The sequence below is a fragment of the Schistosoma mansoni genome, chromosome 1, assembly GCF_000237925.1.
Source record: "Schistosoma mansoni strain Puerto Rico chromosome 1, complete genome".
NCBI classification, from domain to species: Eukaryota; Metazoa; Platyhelminthes; class Trematoda; order Strigeidida; family Schistosomatidae; genus Schistosoma; species Schistosoma mansoni.
In genome coordinates, this window is record NC_031495.1 from 59,235,581 (window position 1) to 59,258,234 (window position 22,654).

The 22,654-nt window shown below is 33.1% G+C and overlaps 1 protein-coding gene across 2 annotated transcripts in view; it reads left to right on the forward strand.

Moving 5' to 3' along the window:
- Smp_104030.2 (cell polarity protein) overlaps positions 1-22,654 on the forward strand; it is a gene marked incomplete at both ends in the record, with an annotated part of 58,926 nt that overhangs the window by 29,307 nt on the left and 6,965 nt on the right. For both annotated transcript variants that reach the window (XM_018795028.1, XM_018795029.1), the window contains 7 exons: positions 57-318; positions 3,891-4,035; positions 5,800-5,882; positions 8,065-8,370; positions 8,488-8,673; positions 14,922-14,957; positions 18,523-18,615. In XM_018795028.1, the coding sequence (XP_018649382.1) occupies positions 57-318; positions 3,891-4,035; positions 5,800-5,882; positions 8,065-8,370; positions 8,488-8,673; positions 14,922-14,957; positions 18,523-18,615 (1,111 nt within the window). The remainder of the gene's footprint in view (positions 1-56; positions 319-3,890; positions 4,036-5,799; positions 5,883-8,064; positions 8,371-8,487; positions 8,674-14,921; positions 14,958-18,522; positions 18,616-22,654) is intronic.

Below are 22,654 nucleotides of genomic sequence, written 5' to 3' on the forward strand. Positions count from 1 at the left end.
TTCATTTTTATTTCCATAACTTTCTTTTGCTCATCGATAATATTTCCTTTATCTAGACCACGCAATAAATCTCAAAATGTTACAGAAATATTTGGTAATAAACCTACTCAACCTTCTAATTTTCTCAATGAACACCCAGCGTCAAAATCTTCTACAGAAATAAGTAGACCTAAAATTCCTGGCGATACTACAATTAGGATGGCTTCTGTAGAAGATAATTCAAATGCTCATTCCAATCGTGAATCTCCGATGAAAAAATTCCCCGATAATTTGGATGTACAAGGGAATCTTGATGAGGACGCCTATAGCAGTGGAGGTGTAAGTGTTCATTTATTATAAATATTTGTTCAGTTTTTTCGAAAATATTTTCTACGATTGAAAGATTTACATATTGTTTAAACTTTGTCATTTATAATAGAATCACTTCTGAAAAGTTTCAAATTATATTTCTACCTAGAAAAATCAATAAGCAAGATACCCATTACTTTTTTATTTTCACCCATATGAATTCACTAGCTGGTACTGTGGTTGCAAAAGTCGTTCCTAAACAACCAATCACAGTAGTGGTAGAGATTTTGTCAATGCTAGTAGATTCAAATGTGTTGATTGTGTTTCAGTGAAACCTACAAAACCCTTGATTCTTTTTCATGTATAATATTTCCGAATTCTTTTCAACCTTTTCTTTTGAATACCTTTTCAGGTTAATTTAGTTTTTTGTCCTTCTCCTAAATATTTTTGTTGTTGTCGACTGAGTTTGATACTGAATTCATGTTTACAAATACACCTTATATATCAACCATTAATTACTTGCTTCATGTATTACATATTGCTATTTTTAGTAATTATCAGTTTTATATTATTAGAAAAATCTTTTTTCCTCAAAAATTTAAAGCTATTCCAAGTGCTAACAAAAAATGTACACTTTCCCGTGTTACATTAATTTTAATATTTTCTTAGTAAATATGTCAGTATGCATAACGACAACAATTGCACTGTATATTGCTTTTCAAATCATTATTGTTATTTCCCACAAAGTACGCATGATATGTAACGTCATATACATTTTCATTTACCCTAGTTCTAAACTTAAAATAGAATAATGTATGTTTATCTTTCCTTCTATCGCTCTCTTTAAACAGTTTGCATTGGTTTGGCCGACCAGTGGATTGAAATAATGTATTCAGTAAAAAGTAACTGAAATAAGTATAACCGATGCTCATAGTGGTCGTAGTAGTGGTACTAATACTACTACCACCATTAGTAATAATAATAATAACTTTCAGTTGAATATATGGATTAAAAAAAAGCTTATTATCAGAGATAATTTGATCAGTTTCACTGATCATCAGCTGAGTAGCATGATACGAGATAGAATTTCCAATATAATTATAGTCTGTTTTTTTTTTAGAAAAACGAAGACTGACATAGATAACATAGTATTTATGCAAATTTGCATTGATGCCTCCATTGGTATTAAACAAATCTAAACGAAAATGCAATTTTGTAGTTACTTGACACTAACTGAATGGACAAAATTATTCTAGATATTGTCCGTATATGAATGGATAAATTATGCACATGAAAACTTTTGATATTAATTGAGATCATGAACCGATCATTGTTAGATCACCATTGAAAACCCTGGAAACACTTGACGGCCTTCTCATCTCACTATGTGACTCCTCATCAGTGCACGCGAGACACGAACCCAGGGTTTTTCGTTCTCGCGTGTACACTTTACCTCTAAGGAGTTTCATACTGGGGTGAGAAAGCTTTCTAGTGCTTCCAAATTTTTAATGGTTGTCTAACTTAGATCAGTTGGTAATCTCAATAAAATTCTATAATCCCCATAACATTCATGCTGAAAACTAACATTAGTTGCATCTATGGGTGGTCTTATGAAATTCCAATCTTTCTTTATCAGATGGGTTGAGCTTTAGATAATAATAAATCTTTTCAGACTTTTTAAATCGTAGCTGATATTAAGATTATTATTCCTTATGGTCTATCTTTACTCATTTGTTCGTGTATGATTAGACCAATAAGTCGATATTGCAGACATTGTAAGCGTAGTGAACGTAGTGGTAAACGTAGTGAATCTATTGATGAGTTTGTGGATATTTGATCAAGATGGTTTAGAGGTGCGTTACACATGCTTTGCCTCCAATAATAACCTTGTAACGTAATCCTTGTTGTCATAGAAGTAGGTTGAAAAGAAATTTAGTAAGAGTAATTGATATTCCACCAACCCCCCTCAATTCATGAACTTTTGATCTGAGCCATATGAAGAAAGTTCAGACTTCTTAATTGAAGCCTGTCTTTTATATCTGTAATCTGTAGATAAGTACGTTGGTTGATATGATACAAAATCAACCTCCTTGATGTTGTTGCATTCGTTCTTCATCTTCAAATAATTGTAGCTACATGTAGTAAGTCATTTAGTTTCAAATTTTTTTTCTAACGAAAAAAACGTTATACATATTTTCTCGAAAAACAAAATTTCAATGAAAATGAATACTTATAGATTTGTGTTAACTTGAAATCGTTTTTAAGCTACCATATCGTCATACACAGTGTTACGATGTATAAATAATGAATGTACTACAACTAAGTAACAAACATTTTATATAAATGACCTCATTTTACTAATATTAATAAACATTTGTCCACATCAGTCATTATATATCCAACACTGTATTATAATTAGTTCTATAAATTTATTGTTGTTATTTCAAGAAAAAAGAAAACATGTATTCACAATGTTCAAGTTCATACGTGACTCACTGTTGCTTCTACATGTACATGTGATTTAATTTTTCATCAGTTATGAATAATGATATTTCTTTAAGTTGATTGACTTCAAGTTGCTACATTACTCACATTTAAAGTGAACTAATATCTAGCAATAACAGAACACACAAGGTTATCATATTACCGTTAATATCCGTTTAAAAAGAAGTGCTTGTAATGATGGGTCACACTTAATATAAGGTAATTAATTTCTTTGTTCTAAGTTACTCTGTTTTGAGTGAATATTTTGTATGTGGATAAGTGATAGTTTTAATCCTCTAAAACGTATTTATTTAGTTGGCTAGTGAGTAACTGTGTCTTCTGATATATATTTAATTAAAAATAACGAATTGCTTGTATAAAGAAATTATCACTTCACATACATCAATCATTCTAGTATTCTTATTATCGATTCTCGGGCCATAACATTTGTCTTCGATTGTTTGGATGCTGTTTTACTTCAATACTTCATGTTAACCGCTTGAATAAAAATATATTACATTTGACTTATGATTTGAAATTCGGTCCTATTTTTCACAAAATAAAACTTAATTTTAATATATTGGTATATCTGTATTCATTAGTTTTGCTAATGAAGTAAAACAGATACCCGTAACCAATCAACATTCTAAAATTTTAATCTTCGTTTAAGTTTCTTTTGAAATGGTGCTCTATTATTTTCCTGTTTGTAATTTGTTTTCAGTCACCAGATTCAAAGATGTAACAAAACAATGATTGACATAATTGTTATTCATTTAGTTCGTTAATTAGTAGTTCTAATATCAAATTAAGATTTGAAACTGTTTATTTAATTATTTAAAATCTAATTTACAAGTCTTTTCGAAACCAGTCATTTCATTGGATATTAATTAGGCTTTTTACTATCAAAACAAAGATTTAGGTTCTTTCATGTAGAAAGAAATTTGTCCACTGTTCTCAACAATTCAGTGCACTTTTGACTCGGTGATCTAACAGCATTTTTTTATGTATTAAATTGTCAATTTTCTAACTGTATTACACTCATCTATTTTAATGGAGTAGTAGTAAAAATTGACGATATTTTTTACTATTACTAATATTTACTATTTTACATATTGTAGGAAGAGATTTATGTTATTTCTAGACGAGTTGGGTTCACAGATGATGTGGAAGATAATGAAGAGAAATCAAATCAAAAACTTATTCGACGTGATACACCACACTATACAAAACGCGCTCGAATTCAGTCAAAAACGGCTGATGGAAGTAAGTGTAATTATATATTTTACTTTCCATCCAATATCAATTTCAATTTAGTTAATGAAATACGGGGAATGAATTGAGATTACTTGATGATGATGTAATGAAAAACATCAGGTTTTTTTAATGGGTCATGTAACTCTCATTATGCAGAGATAATATTTTCTTTTGTTTCAAATGTTTTAGTATAAGGTTTTTTTTGACTGTATATAAACATATTTATGCTCACAGCTTTGTAAACCTAACAAGTTACAGTAAATTATACTAATTCAGGCCCCCAAATGCCCTGGTACGGCCGAGAGTGGGGAGAGTCTGCTCTCCCTCTCGGAATGCTCTCACATGGCCACGCGAATATATAGCCTCTGCCAGGGAAGTCCTACTCACTGCCTTCTCGTGGCGGGGGTGTTGTTTACGAAATTGAGAGGACGAAAGGCGAATGTCCGGCGCTCTAACCGGGTTGGCGGACAAGGCGAGTCCACCTAGGGGAGTTGGAAAACCCTGATTCCAAACCAATGGTGCACATTGGCTCCAGTATCCTGAAGGAACAAATGGCGTGTGAATCAATCATTGATCACTGGCTACCATGGGACTGCGTCTCCTTACGATGCTCCACTGTCTTGTGGATTAGACCTTTAGGTCAAAGGCTCCGGGTGTGGCCCCCTAAGAAAACCACCTGCTTCAGTCTGGGCACCTGGGCAGTATCACAGCCCTCACACAAATCTCATTTGATTCGTGAGGCGCATATATATCTGGTGCTTCCTTGTACCAATATTTATGTGTTTAAATAAATAAAATAAATAAATACTAATTCAGGACCCGTTTAAGGATGATGCACTCTAAACGCTAAATATAATTTCCGTGTCTCGTGTTGTTTATTAAAATATTAGAGACTGTCCTGTGAATTTTATATCTAACTTCATTTCACAGACACAGTCATTAAGACCTATCTACTGATCTCATTTCTTCGTTTGATTACCTTTAATTTTTCTAACTTATCAGTATTGGACAAGTAAGCAAACAGTGATTAACGATGAATTGCAGTTACTTTGACTTTATCCTCAATGGTATTCAACCACAACAAATGCTTTCACATATTTAATCAGTACTTTACACTTATCATCAGGATCGCCGTTTTAGTCACTCCACGAGAAATGAGCAGTTCTTTAGGTACCTTTGTGTGCACTTTATTTTCTTGGGTTGTTGGATCAAAATATTAGTTTACAAGAAAGTGATCAGTTTTTTAACTGATTTTAGTGATTTTTTGCAAACAACTAAGAAAGTAAAGTTTTAAGACTTAGTATGCTATCGCTCTATACATATACGCGAAAACATTCAACAGTATGTGACTGACTGAATTGAAGTGGTTGAAGTATACTTCGACTGAAACTGGTTTTTAATTGGAATTTTTTTTATTCGCTAGAGTTCACTCATAAATGAATCATTGTAAAAACACATCTATTTCTTTAATTATTAGTTTTATTTATTTATTCCTTGAAAAATACAATGCGAGAAATATTGTTTATACCCCCATATTTATTTACCTTTATACGTATATTGATATTTGAACGTAGAGAAAGAGGATGTAGTTGAATAAATATGTGACAGTGAATATTATAATTAGTGATTCTACTTCATAACGCAATTCAAATTAAGCACTACATGAATGTTTAATCCGTTTTTGTGTTCATCTACTTCTCTCTCTCTCTCTCTCCTACGACCCTCATCTTCATACTATTATATTTGTTTCCGTTCGTTTTTTTAATCGTGTAGTGGATAGTGAAGAAGCAGTATTAAAAATATTAGAAAAGTATCGAGCATCCGTTTCACCGAATCCTGATTCAAATTCAATTGATGTAAGTCATTGTCATTATTACATTTGTTTGCTTTTTGTTATCTTGGCTAATGTAAAAAAGTTTGATACTAATTCCACATTGATTATTTCAAATATATTCTGAATATGGATTTCATGGTTTTGTTTTTCTTACAAATTTATGCATAATAATGCGTCACAAAAATGTTGTTTGTTGTTTTTCAACTGAAATCCCAATAAGTCACATGTATATACTACTTTTAGTAGCCTTTAAAGTGAATATATATTCAATATGTTTTGAATTTTGTTGTTTTCGTGAACTAATTGAACTTCTCACATAGTTGTTTTACTAGGACATTCATTTTGATTTTGTGTGTTACAAAGTAAGTAGTAGTTGAGTTTCGATTACTTGGCGAGACTATAATTTATAGGTGAACCAATGAAATTCAAGATGGTAAGTCTTGGATTTTGACGCTAAATTTGTTTATCTATTTAGTTAAATATCATTTCGGGATTATAGCTTATGTCGGTTCGTGATGAAAGCTATTAATTTAATTCCTATCATTGAATTCTAACCTTAGATCCTAATCCCAATTTATAACCCTCTTTTGGCCCTAGTAAGTAGGCGAGTTGTCTCAAGGTCACGTTAGCATCGCTCAAATGTTTTTCATAAATTATCGTCTAATATATTACTTTATATATGTACATAGCGAGAATTGGTTAACAACTGTAAGGTTTATAGCCAAAATATAGTAATTGTTCTTTTTAGTTGAATAAAAATTCATGCCTAACAGCTAATCAACTGCCTGTAGGTTATTATTGTGTAACTGTAAATGTTAAATTTTCGGCCAGATCTATGAACCTGTGGATTTATATCGAACAACAATAGTAATTAGATGTAGAAAAGTAATGATCAGGAAACAACTAAATAGTCAGTCACTAACTATTGTACTACAAGAAATTGTTAGCTATTTGTTCAACAGTGACAACGCATAATAAAAATAACATTAAAGTTAAAAGCGAATGTCATTCAATTCTTATGAAACTAAATATGTTTAATCGATAATTATTCATTACATTGTTTAAGAACTGATTTTAACTGATTTCGTTTTTAACTTACTGTACATATATATTCAACATAAATATTCAAAGATATTTATAGCTGACGATTAAGTTATCAGTTGATGAATAGAAATAATTGATTTTCATGTTTCTCTTGTTATTTGTTTTTTTCAACCACATAAAATTGGTACAAAGGGGCATCAAAATCCATATGCACCTCATGAAGTAGTTATCATTCAATTTATGTGAGCTGGGATACTGTCCGGTTGTTGAAACCGAAGCAGGCGGTTTTCTTCGGGGGAACACTCCTGGAGCCTTTGATATAGAGATCTAATCCATAGGGCAGCGAAACGTCGGGGGGTACAATCCTATGGTGGTTGGTAACCAACAATAGGCTCATACGCTGCTTTCTTCATCAGAACCCTGCCCCCGTCGCGAACCCACTGGTTTGCAGTCAGGGACTTCCAACTCCTCTTGGTAGATTCTCCCTATTGACTGATCCGGTTTAAGTGTCCGACATTTGCTTTCCATTCCCAATGTCATAAGAAACAACTCCGTCACAAGAAGACTGTGAGTACGACTGACCTGGCAAAGGCTATATACGCGTGGTCAGATAAAAGCATTTTGAGAGAGAGAGTAGGCTTCAACCACCCTCGGCCCTACCAAAGCATTTGTCGGCCATTCCATGTATTTTATTTACATCAGTAGTATTATTGCTGTATCATGCGATTTGGTTCAACCGATCCCAATGTGATTGTTATTATAAGTGATTGGGATAATTCTAGCACTAACGGAATCTATTGTAAAGTTGAAAAAGTGGCAACTGATACACACACAGCTCTTCAACGATATGAACCCTAAAGGTAAGTAGAAGTGTATAGAAAGATTTAATATTTTCCCTGACGAATTAAAGTGAAATAAATGCCTATAGATTCTAAAACGACTTTTAGACACAAAATCTAGCTAACTTAAAGTTGTAACATCCAATCAGAAGATAGTGGTCATGCGGAAATAACAATTAACAGAATTAAACTCGTGGTTATCGTTGCAAGAAGGAACTAACAATTAATGACAAAACTAGATCACTTGAGGGTCTTCTTAGGATTTATTCTCATAGTTTCACATAATATTTGGAATTTATCTTTCCTGATTTTTCTATTTAGTTTGACGGAGCTGTAAAACGATTTGCCTCCCCATTTGGTGGATTAAGTCCTCCTGATATCCCATTACAAAGTCGTGACTTGCATTCTCCATCATCCTTACATAAACAACCTGTTGCCAGTTGTCAACAAGAACAAGTTGTAGTACACATCCATCGACAACCTAATGCTGGCTTAGGTCTTAGCGTAGCTGGTGGAGTTGGTTCAATACCATTTCGTGGTTTAGATCATGGTATATTTGTTAGTCGATTAAATCCTACTGGATTAGCTGCCACTTCAGGACTTAAACTTGGCGATAAACTATTAGAGGTCAGTGTACTATCCTGTTTTTCTTTGTTTTTATTTCTAATCCGTAAAACTTTCTACGTAGATACAGCAATCTCGGTTATTTCTCTTCTCTTGAGGTAATTTCCTTACTTTTTTCAGGTTAATGGTGTTAGTCTTATCAATGTAGAACATCATGTCGCTGTGGCTACTTTACGTGCCAATACAAATGACTTCCGTATTCTGGTCGGTCGTGATATTCAAATGTCTACGAAAGCAGATAATTATAAGATTATCCCGTCTATGTTATCAGGAACAAATCTAAACATGTCGACTCAATCATCACGAGTAGGTTGGGTTTTCTTTCTCTTAAACAGAATTTTGTTCGTTGTTATTGTTTATTGACTAACCATGAAAAACCTTCTACTTAATCCTTACTTTCTTTTTCTTTGATTTAATCTATTATACCAGAATATGTTGTTTTTTTCAATCCATTGGTCACACGGAAATGTTATTTGTTTGATAAGTGAAAATAAAACACAACTATAAACAAATAAGTTTCAGCTGAAATAAAAAAAATACATGTTGATTCTTGGTAAACATTAAATAATTACTCATCCAAAATATATTTATATAGTGTCTGTGCGATAATTGTCATCAATGATTAAGGATCATTTCTTGTGTTTGAAACATTCTTTATAGATAGGTATACTATTATAGTTATCGTCATTAGTCCAACTTCTAAGTAGCTATTCATCTTATTATCTTCTCTCTGGGCTGAAATAGTGTGACCTAATGCATATTTGTACCAGCTTCTACATGTATTATACTACCTAATCAATATTACAAACATTATATACTTTTCTGTCTTGCAGTGGTTGCTAAGTCTATAAAACACTAACTCAGTCATTAGATTGAGTGTACAGAAAATTTATAGATTATATCATAAAACATTTATTCTGTATTAACTGTAAATATCTCTTACTTTATAAGTTAGTATTCAAGTTCTTGGTACTATTTACTGCAACATGAGAATATACAGTCAACCATTCAAGATTTCATAGTTTAATCCATATATGTGTGTTGTTTAGAAATAACGAATGTGAATGTAAGTAGTGTAATAACTGTTTTATTTCAGCTAGCAAATAGCAATCAGAAGTATTTTCAATAGTAATCCATAGTTCTATATTATCTAGTCCGTTTAACAATAATGTAGATCTCAGAATTTAGCAACTTCTGCATTTTTTTAACGGACATTATTAGGTTTAAATAGAATTAATTTTTCTACTAATACCACTGAATGATTTTAACATAGATTTTGGCAAAACAAATACTAGATAAACTTGTTTCAATCAATTAGAAAAGATAGTTGGGAAAAAGATAAATTATGACATCAGTAAAACATATCAATTAAGTGTAGCCTTTTCTCATTTAAATAATGGTGATTAATAAACTGACTATTATCAGTAATACAAATTTTTTTGATTAGACGTCTTACGGATTTCGTCTTACATGTTTCTTTATTTTGTTTTCTACTTTTTTCAATCTAATCATTAATAATGTTTTATCCCTTTTGGTATTTACTGTAAATTTATTTTATTAGAGCATAATTTTTCATTATGAAACAAAGTATATCTTTTATGTTTCATTTTAATCAGATATGTTCCTTGTAGTAGGACTTTGTTCATGTGATTTTCATGAATGCATCTTGCACCTGTAGATTTACTTGTTGGTAAACACTACATGAATGATATTATTTTTTATTGTTGAATAGTCTGATAAAATCCAGTTTCCTCTAAATGCCTTAAATAACAATGCTAGGATCTTTGTGTTATGACTTGGTCAAAGCCGTTGCCAATTGTTATGACTTGATCAAGGTCGTCGCCAATTTTCTATGGCTATACAAAATAAACAGAGGACGTATCCTAATTCGTTATTGGTTTTTATGTCCGGCTTTCACTCACGTGAATTATCCACTGGTGGAAATACGACTTTTCCAACCTTAACACTGTGACAATCAATGACGTTCGGTCAGTATGAGTAATCTAGCGTCCTTATTGGTCCTTTATCCGCCTAGCCCTTCCACTTGAGTCCAGAACACCAATGACAGCTTCTGTTATGCGAATCGTTTATTTCAAGCACACTCGGTTTATATACCAGACAGACAGACCACATCACACCATTAAATAGAAAATAATATTTGTACAAAATCAAGCCAAATGTGGCTGTGAGCGTGGGAGACAGCAATCAATAAACTGAGTATAATTCAGGAACAGTAAATCACATAATAATCAATGGGTCAAAATGAAGCTTATAATAAGATAAATATAGATATATATAATCCAGTTACTGAATAGTTATACAATGGGAATATATATAGAATAATAATCCAATAATAGGTCCTAGGAGTTACCCGTACTTATGTCTTCGCTAGGTTATAACACTGTGGAATCGATTTCTTTTTATCTAAATATAAAATATTGCTTTAGGGTAACGTCAATGTCTGGTTTGATCATAGAAAGCGAACTAGTCGAGCTGGCTAGCATATTAACTTATAACTGCTACCAATACTAGAAGATGGATGATTGGCGAAATTCCGGCACATTTGAAAAAAAATTCCTGTTTGGTTTTTGTTAACTTGTGGCTCAGTTATTGTGTCCATCTGTCAACTAAACGATGTGCCGTAGTATATTTTGTATTAATTTTTTTATATGACATAACCTTTGGATGTAAGAGATATGTATAGGTTACCAGTTCCTGATCATGAATGCATTGTACACAAAAAATTATTGGACATAAATTTGGAAACGATTTTACCCAGTTTAGTAAGTTGATGTTGTGTTAACTTAACTGGATATGATCTAACTGATAACTAGATCACAACATTATTTCTTTGCATTAACTTTCTTCAGATATTTTTGTATCACTGAGTAATACTAATATTTTACTATACAGCATAACTAAAATATCTTATTCTAATGATTTAACATGTTCTAAATTTTATCGTCTAGGGTTAGGGCTACAGGTATTTATTAATTTACTAATCAATGTTCGTTAGATAAGATATCCTGCTTCAGTTTGGGCACCTGAGCAGTATCACAGCCCTCAAGCAAATCGAATGAGATTTGTATGGCGCATATGTATCTGGTGCTTCCTTGTACCAATATATATGTGTTTAAATAAATAAATAGATAAGATATTGTTTTAACCTGTAACTAAGTGTTTGAAATTATAGTGTTTTTTCTAATGAATCAGATATTCGGTGTGAAAATCTATTATCTGTTGTTTGTCTAAGTAATGTTATTTATAGAAATTACAGATAAAACTATTTGATAATATGTTTGTTTCTATCTGAAAATATTATTTGGAGCATATTTTATACTTATAAAATACAATAATTAAAGTTAAAGAATCTATCAATATGTGTTGTTTTAGTAAATCTTTGAACCAAATAGAATTCTGGTATGGAATTCAAACTGTTGATTTGTACCATGTTAGTTGATTCACAATGATAGATCAGCATATACATGATCAAGGGTTGAAAACTTTTAGTGACATAACCCAGATACATTCACATCTTATCTTACTGTAAATCTTGATCTCCAGTGTTTCTTCATACCCTACCATATTCTCAATGTCACCTCGTCATTGCTATTGTTACGACATCTGTTATATTTCTTTGGCTGCTCATCTTGTTAGTTTAATCCTATTGTGTTAATATGATATGATAACTTGAGCCAGCGCACATTTGTACCAGGCTCTACATTGATTATGACTGACTGATAGCATGCAAGAATCAATACAATAATGTGTTATTATATAAAAGGAATGGTGAATTGGTATTCGAATTTTGTTATTTGTTTAACTTTAATAATCTTATTCTATATTCCAATCTTTTAAACGATATTTTAGTTATTTGCACACTAGGATCATGATAACTAAGTAGTAATAATAATTAGATGTTCTGTTCATCTGTTATAGTTTGTTTAACCTTGTAATATTTTTCTCTGGTGTAGGGAACTGTTTAAAACATAAATCTAAGCATAATTACTAAGTTGAATAGATAATGTATGATGACAGGAAAATCATCAATCATTCATTTCCTAGGTACTTGTAAATTTGACAAATAAAATAGCGAGACAATACTTGTATAAAATACCAATTAACTGTATAATCAAAATTAATCATTTGCTATCTGATTTACTTCCATACATTTTTGAGAGTAAGTTAGTTCAGGAAAATGATCATTAATAATGTACATGTTTTCATTTATTTCATATAATATATACATTTCCATGTATACGTCCGCTTTCCCTCTCAAAATGCTCTCACATGGCCACGCGTATATAGCCTCTGCCTGGGATGTCCTACTCACTGCCTTCTCATGGCGGGGGTGTTGTTTACGAAATTGAGAGGACGAAAAGCGAATGTCCGGCGCTTTAACCGTGTTGGTGGACAAGGCGAGTCCACCTAGGGGAGTTGGAAAACCCTGATTCCAAACCAATGGTGCACATTGGCTCCAGTATCCTGAAGGAACAAATGGCGTATGAACCAATTTTTTGTCACCGACTACTATGGGACTGCATCTCCTGTCGATACTCCACTGTCTTGTGGATCAGATCTTTAGGTCGAAGGCTCTGGGTGTGGTGCTCTAAGTAAATCACCGGCTTCTGTTTTGGCACCAGGTCAGTATCACAGCCCTCACACAAGTCGAATGAGATTTGTCTGGCGCATATGTATCTGGTGCTTCCTTGTACCAATATTTATGTGTTGAAATAAATAAATAATAAATATACGTTTTCCAAGTGGTTGTTAATTAGTATTCTTCGATTCTTTTGTTGAGACAACCGTATACTTCCATCATATTACGGAATTAAGATACAACTCATTAATAATTTTCTCATCTAATAACTAGCTTCGTTGATCACTTTCCTATTTCTTAACCAATTGCACATTGGTTAACACGTCGTTTTCTTTCGGTGATCAAGAAATAATTGTTGATACATTTTTCTTGAAAGTTTCGTTATTTGTAATAACGAACAAATCTTAGTTGAATTACATTAAACATCCTATGTGTTGTCAGTTTTTATTTACTCTGTTGTTATATGAGATTTAATTGTATACAATATTAATGTAGACTGATTTATACTTTAAAGATCATTTTATACTGTTGATGTGGCTAGAGTTACAATTCAGAACTCAATTGATTCAACTAATTCGTTGATAAAAACTAAAATCACAATCAATGCGTGTATTGCAAGTCGCTTTATTGGACTGATTATTTATTGTACTGAATATGTCGTGATTGTTTACGACAAATTATTTTTGTTAAACACTTCTACTGTTTTGCGTGTATCTCTCCTATTTTGTGTTGGACTGACTCATATATTTTGACGTGAATTTTGTATTGCAAGGTTCTAGATATCTCCTGGACGCTTCGAACTTTCCTCACCCTTTTGTCGTATTGGCTTACTTTATGTTTATATTCATCTGAACGAAATTTTATTCTGTTATAAAGCAGTTGGTGATTTATATAAACATTACGGTCAATAAAACTGCCTAAACTTACGTAAAACACTGAAATTGCCATCCTTAATCGTTAAGTTTTTCAGTTTGTACAGTATTCGATTATTTAAAAAAAGCGGGCTTCTTTGTTATATATCGCCCTTATCTATCATTTCATATCTTTTTTTTCTTTATACGTAACAAGGCAATTTCACTGTTTATTTTACCTATTAGCTTACAATACATCATGTTCTGATAATATATGCAGTTGGTAATCACATTTTAGATTTTCTATAAGTGTATTTTGATTGTTAAAATAACGTATAGAGCGGTAATTGACTGATTATCCAATGTCATACAATGTATCCTGATGCTAACTACTCACGCCCTCTGAATCTACTGACTTCTTTCATTCATTAATAACACACAAATCAACAACAAACTTGGTCACTTTCCTCAATTCTTTACTTCTCAAAACATGAAAATATCAAAAATACATTTGTTTTGTTACTGGGATAGAGTGTTATCTAACAAAAATATAAGTCGATGTCCATTTCCATGTAACAGTAAATTGTAGTGGAAAGTGATTAAAGGTTTTATACTGATTAGTTCAACGGCAGAATAAACTGTACGCTAAGATTATTCTTATCACTTTTTAACATAAGTCGAAATCTGGAGTAAAAATACCTACATTTATTCAACTAACGGTCTAAATATTCGGTTTCAAATTCAGCTCCTTATACCTCTGAACTGAATTACAACACGACTGAGCAAATATTCATCCAACCACAATCTTAACATTCTTGTTTGCAAATTAAACAAAATATCATACTGATCAGTGTGAAACAAGGTAGATATGTTTACATATCTTATGTCCGATTAGCATTATTAAATATTCCTCGAATTTAAGGCTTTGTATATCGACTAGATCCATACCCTTTATCACATTTAAGAGAATATATTATTCGACTATCTTAATATGGTTTTCTGTATAAAATTTCCGTCTTCTTTACAGTTATAAATCTCCTAATAAATACTTATTGATCTAGATGTATATTTATTTATACCATTTCTTTCATTGATTTAAATAGGTTACGGGAAGTATTAACACCAAAGAAATACCAGAAGTAAGTGGTTTTTCTCTTTCTTATTATAGTTTTAATTATCATACTGTCACCACACATTAATAACCTTTTTATGGAATAAAAGAATGGTATAACTTTAAATCCAAAACCAAACATAATTTTGAGTTAACGTTCACACAACAAATGGATAGATAGATAGTTTGACCAATTTTTAATACACAACTATGAAGTGGATTGTTGTACTGTAAAATTATATTTTCAAAGTTTCCTTTCAAACATATAAATCTGGGAAAACTGTTACATGTAACAATTTTTTAACTGTTAACTTTTTTTTAGCAAAGTACAGTAACAAATATTGGCTTATTTTACTAACTTGCTTACGCTTGTTACCCGTCGTGGAGGAGCATAGGCCGCTCACCAACACTATCCATCCAACCCTAACCTGGGCAATTCTTTCCAGTTAACATTCATCCTTTTCATATCTGCTTCTATTTCCCGACGTAATGTGTTCTTTGGCCTTCCTCTTTTCCGCTTCCTTTCCGGATTCCAAGTTAGGGATTGCCTCGTGATGCAATTTGGTGTTTTCCTCAATGTAATGTCCTACCTAGTAGTTCTCTACGTTTCAGCTCCGTACAGTGAGATTGTCTTGACGTTCGTATTGAAGATTCTCGCTTTGATATTGGTTGAGAGTTGTTTTGAGTTCCATATGTTCTTTGATTGTAGGAATGTGGCTCTTGCTTTGTCAATCCTCGCCTTTACACCTGCATCAGATCCTCCTTGTTTATCAATGATGCTTCCCAAGTACGTGAATGTTTCTACATCTTCCAGAGCTTCGCCATCAAGTGTGATTAGCTTGGCGTTCTCCGTGTTGTATTTGAGGATCTTGCTTTTTCCTTTGTGAATGTGGAGGCCTGTTGATGCGGTGGCTGCTGCTACACTAGTCTTTTTTATTCGTATTTGTTCGTGTGTATGAGAGAGGAGGGCTAGGTCATCTGCGAAGTCCAAATCGTTTAATTGATTCTGAGATATCCATTGTATTCCGTGCATCCCTTCAGATGTCGAGGTTTTCATAATCCAGTCAATCACCAGAAGAAAGAGGAAGGGGGAGAGTAGACAGCTTTGTCTGACTCCGGTCCTTACTGGGAATGCATCTGTCAGCTGTCCTCCATGCACGACTCTGCACTGTAGTCCATCGTATGAGTTCCGGATGATTTTGACGATCTTCTCAGGAACTCCATGGTGTCGAAGAAGTTTCCATAATGTTCTCCTGTCCACACTGTCAAACGCCTTCTGATAGTCAATGAAGTTGATGTATAATGATGAGTTCCACTCAACTGATTGTTCAACGATGATCCGTAGTGTCGCAATCTGGTCTGTGCACGACCGATCCTTGCGGAATCTAGCATGTTGATCTCGAAGTCGGGCGTCTACTGCGTCTTTCATCCGTTTCAGCAACACTCTGTTGAAAAGTTTTCCTAGTACTGACAACAAACTGATGCCTCTGTAGTTCTCACATTTGCTCAGATCTCCTTTCATCGGTATCTTTATGAGGTACCCTTCTTTCCAGTCCGTTGGCACTTGTTCCTCTCCCCAAATCTTCTTGAATAGAAGGTGAAGCATGTTTGCTGTTACTTCAACGTCTGACTTCAGTGCATCAGTTGGTATATTGTCAGGTCTTGCCGCTTTCCCGCTCTTGATTTGTCTGATGGTCACAATTGGTTTCTTCAATCGTTGGATTGATATCTATAGGAATGTCTGTATGTGCTGCTCCGATGCCCATTGGATTCAATGAAGCTGGTCTATTCAGCAGTTCCTCGAAGTATTCTGTCTATCTTTTCCTCTGTTATTAAATCTCCGTTATTGTCTTTCCGTCTTTGTCCTTGACGGGTCTCTTTGCTTTACCATATCTTCCTGCTAGTTTCTTCGTTGTATCATATCTTCATTGTTTCATATTCCCTTTTCTTGCAGCTTTTTCCGCCGTCGTTGCTAGTTCTCCCATGTATTTCTGCTTGTCGGCTTTAATACTCTTCTTCACTTCCTTGTTTGCTTCTGAGTACTCTGGTTGCTCCTTGAATTACTCTGCTCGTGTTCGACTTTTGTTAATTGCCATTTTCTTGTTCTTCCTTTCTTGAATCTTAACCAGGATTCCCATAGAGATCCATTCCTTATGATGATGCTTGTTGCAGCCCACAAGCTCCTGGCACGTTGAAGTTTCTGCTTCTTTGATACCTTCCCAGTTGTCCTCCATAGTAGTTTCTTGTTCTTTCAGTAGATCCTGTAAAGCTTGGAACCTGTTGTTGAGAGTTATCTTGAATTGGTTGAGTTTGTTAGTATCTCGAAGGAAGGCTGTATTGAACCTTTGTAATGCTGTTTTATCCAGTCGTCCAGTGTTTCTTTAGCTTTAGTTTCATCTTAGCCACAACCAAGTGATGATCTGAAGCTATGTCAGCTCCTCTCCGGGTTCTCACATCTTCCATTATCCATCTGAATTTTTTATTGATACAAATATGATCTATCTGGTTCTCTGTTGTGTGATCCAGTGAGATAGACCCATGTAGCTTTGTGTATGTGTTTGTGGGGGAACATTGTGCCACCTATAACGAATTTGTTGAATGCACATAGATTTGCAAATCTCTCCCCATTTTCATTTCTCTCTCCCAGTCCATGTCATCCTATTGTATCTTCATATCCTGTGTTGTCCACTCCGACTTTAACATTTAGGTCTTCCACAAGGATGATGAGGTCCTTTCTTGAGCACTTAGCTATGATTGATTGCAGCCTCAAGTAGAACTGATCTTTATCGTTGTCTTCGCTATCATTGGTGGGTGCATAACATTTGATAAAATTCATTGTAATCCCCTCCTTCTTTGTTTTGAATGATGCTTTGATAATTCTGGATCCATGAGATTCCCATCTTACAAGTGCATTTTGTGCTTCTCTGGACAACATCAGAGTAACTCCCTGAGTGTGTGGAGCATTTTCCTCTTTGTAACCTTAGTACAGCGGCACCTCTCCTGTATCTAGCCTTAGCTGTCCAGCCTCTGTCCAGTGAGTTTCACTGATTCCAAGTACTGCCAATTTGTATCTCCCCATTTCCATTGCTATTTATCTGGTGCTCCCAGTCTCCCACATTTCTGGACGTTCCATGTACCTATAAAGTGTGTTGCTCTGGTTGTTAGGAGGGGCGTCGGCCTCGTGACTTCCGAAAAATCTTCGCTTTCATCGTGAGGCGTCATAATTCTTCCTTCAACTCCCAAGACAGAGTTTAAATAGTTTAATTTATTAAATCTAGTTGGCGTTGTTTTAGCAAGATTTTTTTCCACGGGATATGGTTACCAACCCTCATGCCCAACCTTCTTTCTTTACCCGGGCTCGGGACGGGCAGTAATTCTAGAAGAGCTACAGGCGGAGTTATTAGCTTATTTAATAACTGTTATCAGTCTCATGTTACAGAATCTACGTCTTAGATTGAAAATTTAACCTTCATCAATTACATAACCTGCTACTTGTATATTACATATTTGTGAATAATTCAATCATAAAAATCTACAGAGAATATGCTACCCCGCATCGATTTATTTCGTGTTTTAATTCTTTTTTTGTACAGTTTATTCACTGTACATTACAGCGAGATTTAAATGGTCTAGGATTTAGTATTGCCGGTGGTCAAGGCTCACTTCCTCCACCATTAGATAATGAAGTAAGTTTTGCTGATAAATATATATTTAATTTTGATATCCATTAAGTTTTTAATGTATTGTTTCTTTTTTCTTATGTTTCAAACATTAATAACAATAAAGAAGAATCTTATTTACTCTAGGCTTCAGTTCTTATTTCAAATTCAGATTGTTTTTAATATTGGATGATGTATTGTTCTGTGATATATATATCTTCATCCATTGCATTCTCTTTTAAATGACTTAGTCAATAATTTTAATACTTCTGTGCAGAAATACACTTCAATAAAATTATGTATATTCAACCAATAGATAATAATTCGTGCTTGTAATGATAAGGATTTTAAAGTAATAAAAATTTTCATTATAATCATGAGAACAACACATCCCATGTAAACGAAGTTCAGCAAAGGGATCTTTTTTCAACAAAATTATTTTCAAGCTTGTACAATCGTATATATCTATATTAAAATAAAGTTTTATGTTTAAGTACTGGTTTCATAAGGATACATGAACAATGAATAAACATGATGATGCAATCGGAAGATTACTATTATTATTACACTAGATTACGTAATATGAATGATAATAATACTGTCACCACACTAATAACTCTTTTGTGGAATAAAGTAATGGGATAACAAAACATTTTCATATATACATATATATGTATACGACTATACAGCTTGATAATGAGTTCGTTGAAAAGAGATCCCTTTGCCTAATGCTTAATTATAAGTTATATGTCAACATTACATATAAGCGAATGATACCATTTTCTGAAATAGTCTTTCATCAAGTTTTACTCTAGTATCAGTTGGTAATATGTATATGTATAATATGTATTCAGACAATTAAGACAATCTATGAGTCAATGATAGTAATCATGAAAAAAGAGTACATGATTAATTCTAATAGCTATGAACTACATACTCGATATTAGGTTGTCATGTCTACGTCAAAATTTGAGCATATATGTTTATGAAAATCAGTAGTATATAAAAGTTATCCAACAAGAATTATACAAATAATCTGTCTAATCAATTGAAAATCACATTATATATTAATAAATTAGAGTATAAAGCTTAATAAAGATCTAATTAAAAAAAAACAGTATTGTTCACATATACGTGTTTTTATTTGAATATCAAGAATAATCTATTATTCAAGCATTTAACATCATTATACATATTAGGCATAGTTATTCTTAAAATACATGTTAATATTTCATCAGCAGCAGTTCTACATATTCTAAATGTAATTTTAAATACTACTCTGTGCTACCATTATTGTTTCTTCTATTATTAAGTCCACATGAGTTCAGAAGATTTCTTTTTCATTTTGGTTCAACTTCTACTACTGCCTTTATTATTGTGATTAATTGATCTTTGATTTGTTAAGGGATACTTAATCATTTTAATGAAACTTGTCTTCTTTTTCTTTGACATGAAATTATATTATTTTTCATGTAGAATTGCAAGTATCTTGAGGTAGGTTTATAGTTTACATAGTTGACATCAATCATACTGTCTTGTGGTTATTGTTCCCCTCTCAATGTTAATTTGTATTTAATCTTTTATTTCGTTTTCTCAAATGATCTATTATTATTATACCATAAATATTAATGAGTCGAATAAAGTCTATTTTTATCATTGTTGTAATTGTAATTTGTTCAAAATATTTGACACAAACCTTTATGTATTCGCTCTCACGCTTGTCTCATATTAACCTTTTTTTTCCTTGTCAATGTAAAATAATCTTGTTTGTAGGAAATTATGTCATTTGATGTTTGTTTCCGTTGAATCTTGTTATGTATTGAATATTTCGGCAAAATGTTTAACTTCTTAAACAGAATGATGGGGGGGGGAAAGGGTTAGAAAAGTGTATAATTCATACTTTCTCTCATGTATTCGTCTCTCTTTATTGTTGTATATAACAGTTATTCATGTATCAATTATTTCTTATCACTTGAAGAAACGCTGAGATTTTATTTCAGTTCAATTCATTTTTACAGAAATTTGAGTTTATTGTTATTCCGCTTTTAAAGTTATAATCCATTTATTCCTAGTCTAAATAGTGAGACAAGCATTTGTTTGTATTTTATATTACATTATATATCTAATTAGGGGAAAGTTTTCTTCACTGAATTATCTTGACTTCTTATTTAATCAGGGATTATTGTCTGAATTCAAAGAAATCAGAATAGAATACTAACTGAAGATTTTTGAGTAATCTATACGTATTCTATAGTTCAATAGATATATAACTCGATCATGTTCACTTAGCCATTTTACTGTAATTCTTGTCTTATCTGATAAACCTCTCGACCAGTTATTCAAAACTATTTTCTGCTGAGGTATTTTTATTTTAAAAGAATCCTTTCGTTTGTACTGCTTTGTATTGTAGAGGCTGGTACTATGTCAAGCCCACATAGGTTATTCTAGCCTCTAGATAGGCCAATTTATTAATGCTTCTTCAGTCACATTTTGAGATTGTTAATTATTCCCTTATCAACCTCGACCATTTTTATGTAAGCGTATGTGTGTGCATTTCTTATCCTACTCATCACATGTCTGTAACTTATTTTTGACTGACTATAAATATTAAGTAAAGCTTGGTTAAAGTGAGTTGGGTCATATGTCCTGATCCGTTTCGCTTCAACCCTCTAATCGTCCGTTTGGATCAACGATTGTAGGAAATATACGTATTCAAAATCCATTCTGGTATCTGACTTATTTAATCCCGTTATTCACTAACGTGGTTTAGGTCGATAATTTTATACGAGGACTTGCGACATTTATAAGTCAATAAAGATAATTATGCGATCCAATTGGAGTCGGATATTCCAAGGCTGTTAATGTATCATCTATTATTCAATAATTACTTTCAAACAAAATTCTTATTTGATATCTAACTTTAATTAATCTATGTTGTCATCTGTTTTTTCGTATCAATGTATTCCGTATCGTTTTTATTCTCCAAGTGTTTGTTATGTATTGTGTCCATGTTATTGATCAAGTGTTATATTAATTGCTTGTAAGTAGTTAATTACTGTGAATCATATGTGTATTTCTCCTTGTCACAAAGAATGAAAGTGAAATAACACTTCTGTCGTAAAAATGTTTTCTTCCCTCCTTTTTGGCTTAATTTCATCAAAAAATGTTTGTCAAAACAGTTTCATTCTTTGGTAGGCAAAGATGAATAGTGGCTAGCAGTGGAATCCAGGACGCGCGTTTCGTCCTATTTGGGACTCGTCAGCCGGATGTACCTGTATCTCAGAGTTGATGTTCACTCTGGGACTCGAACCCAGTACCTTTCGCTTCAAACGCCATCGCGTTATCCACTCGGCCACTGAGTCCTGATAGCCACTTGCTTGTGCGATGGGGTGAAGTTCAGGAATGAAACTCTAAAATCAGTTGGAATATGCACAATCTAATCAAATTTCGGCTTTGCTGCCTTTGCTTTGTCTACGCAAAATACTCAAAATTCACTGACCGGGTACTACCAGCAACACCGTTTCATGGGAGAGGACAAACCAACTTCCAGCTGAAGAGAAAATTAGGAAAAGACGTTGAAAGTGGACCGGATATACATTAAGGAAATCACTAATGTGTATCACAAGGCAATCCCTAACTTGGAATCCAGAAGGGAAGCGGAAAAGAGGAAGGCCAAAAAACACATTACGCCGGGAAATAGAAGCAAATATGAAAAGGACGAATGTTAACTGGAACGAACTGGAAATGGTTGCCCTGGACAGAGTTGGATGGAGAATACTGGTGAGCGGCCTATTCTCCTTGACGAGGGGTAACAGGTGTAAGCAAGTGAGTAATCAAATTTCATTAGCTTAGCCATTAGGGTATGGTTATGAGCTGTGGTTATTACTCACAGTAATACATAGTTAGGTATATTTTTTTCAAAAATAAACATTATAATATTTGTGATGGTTAACGGCATACTGAGTTTGAACGTTTCACCTTAGACTTGTTGAATCTGACGAGTCCCAAAATGGGACGAAACATGTTCATAGAGTTCACTACTAGCCAATTATCATCTTTGCTTATG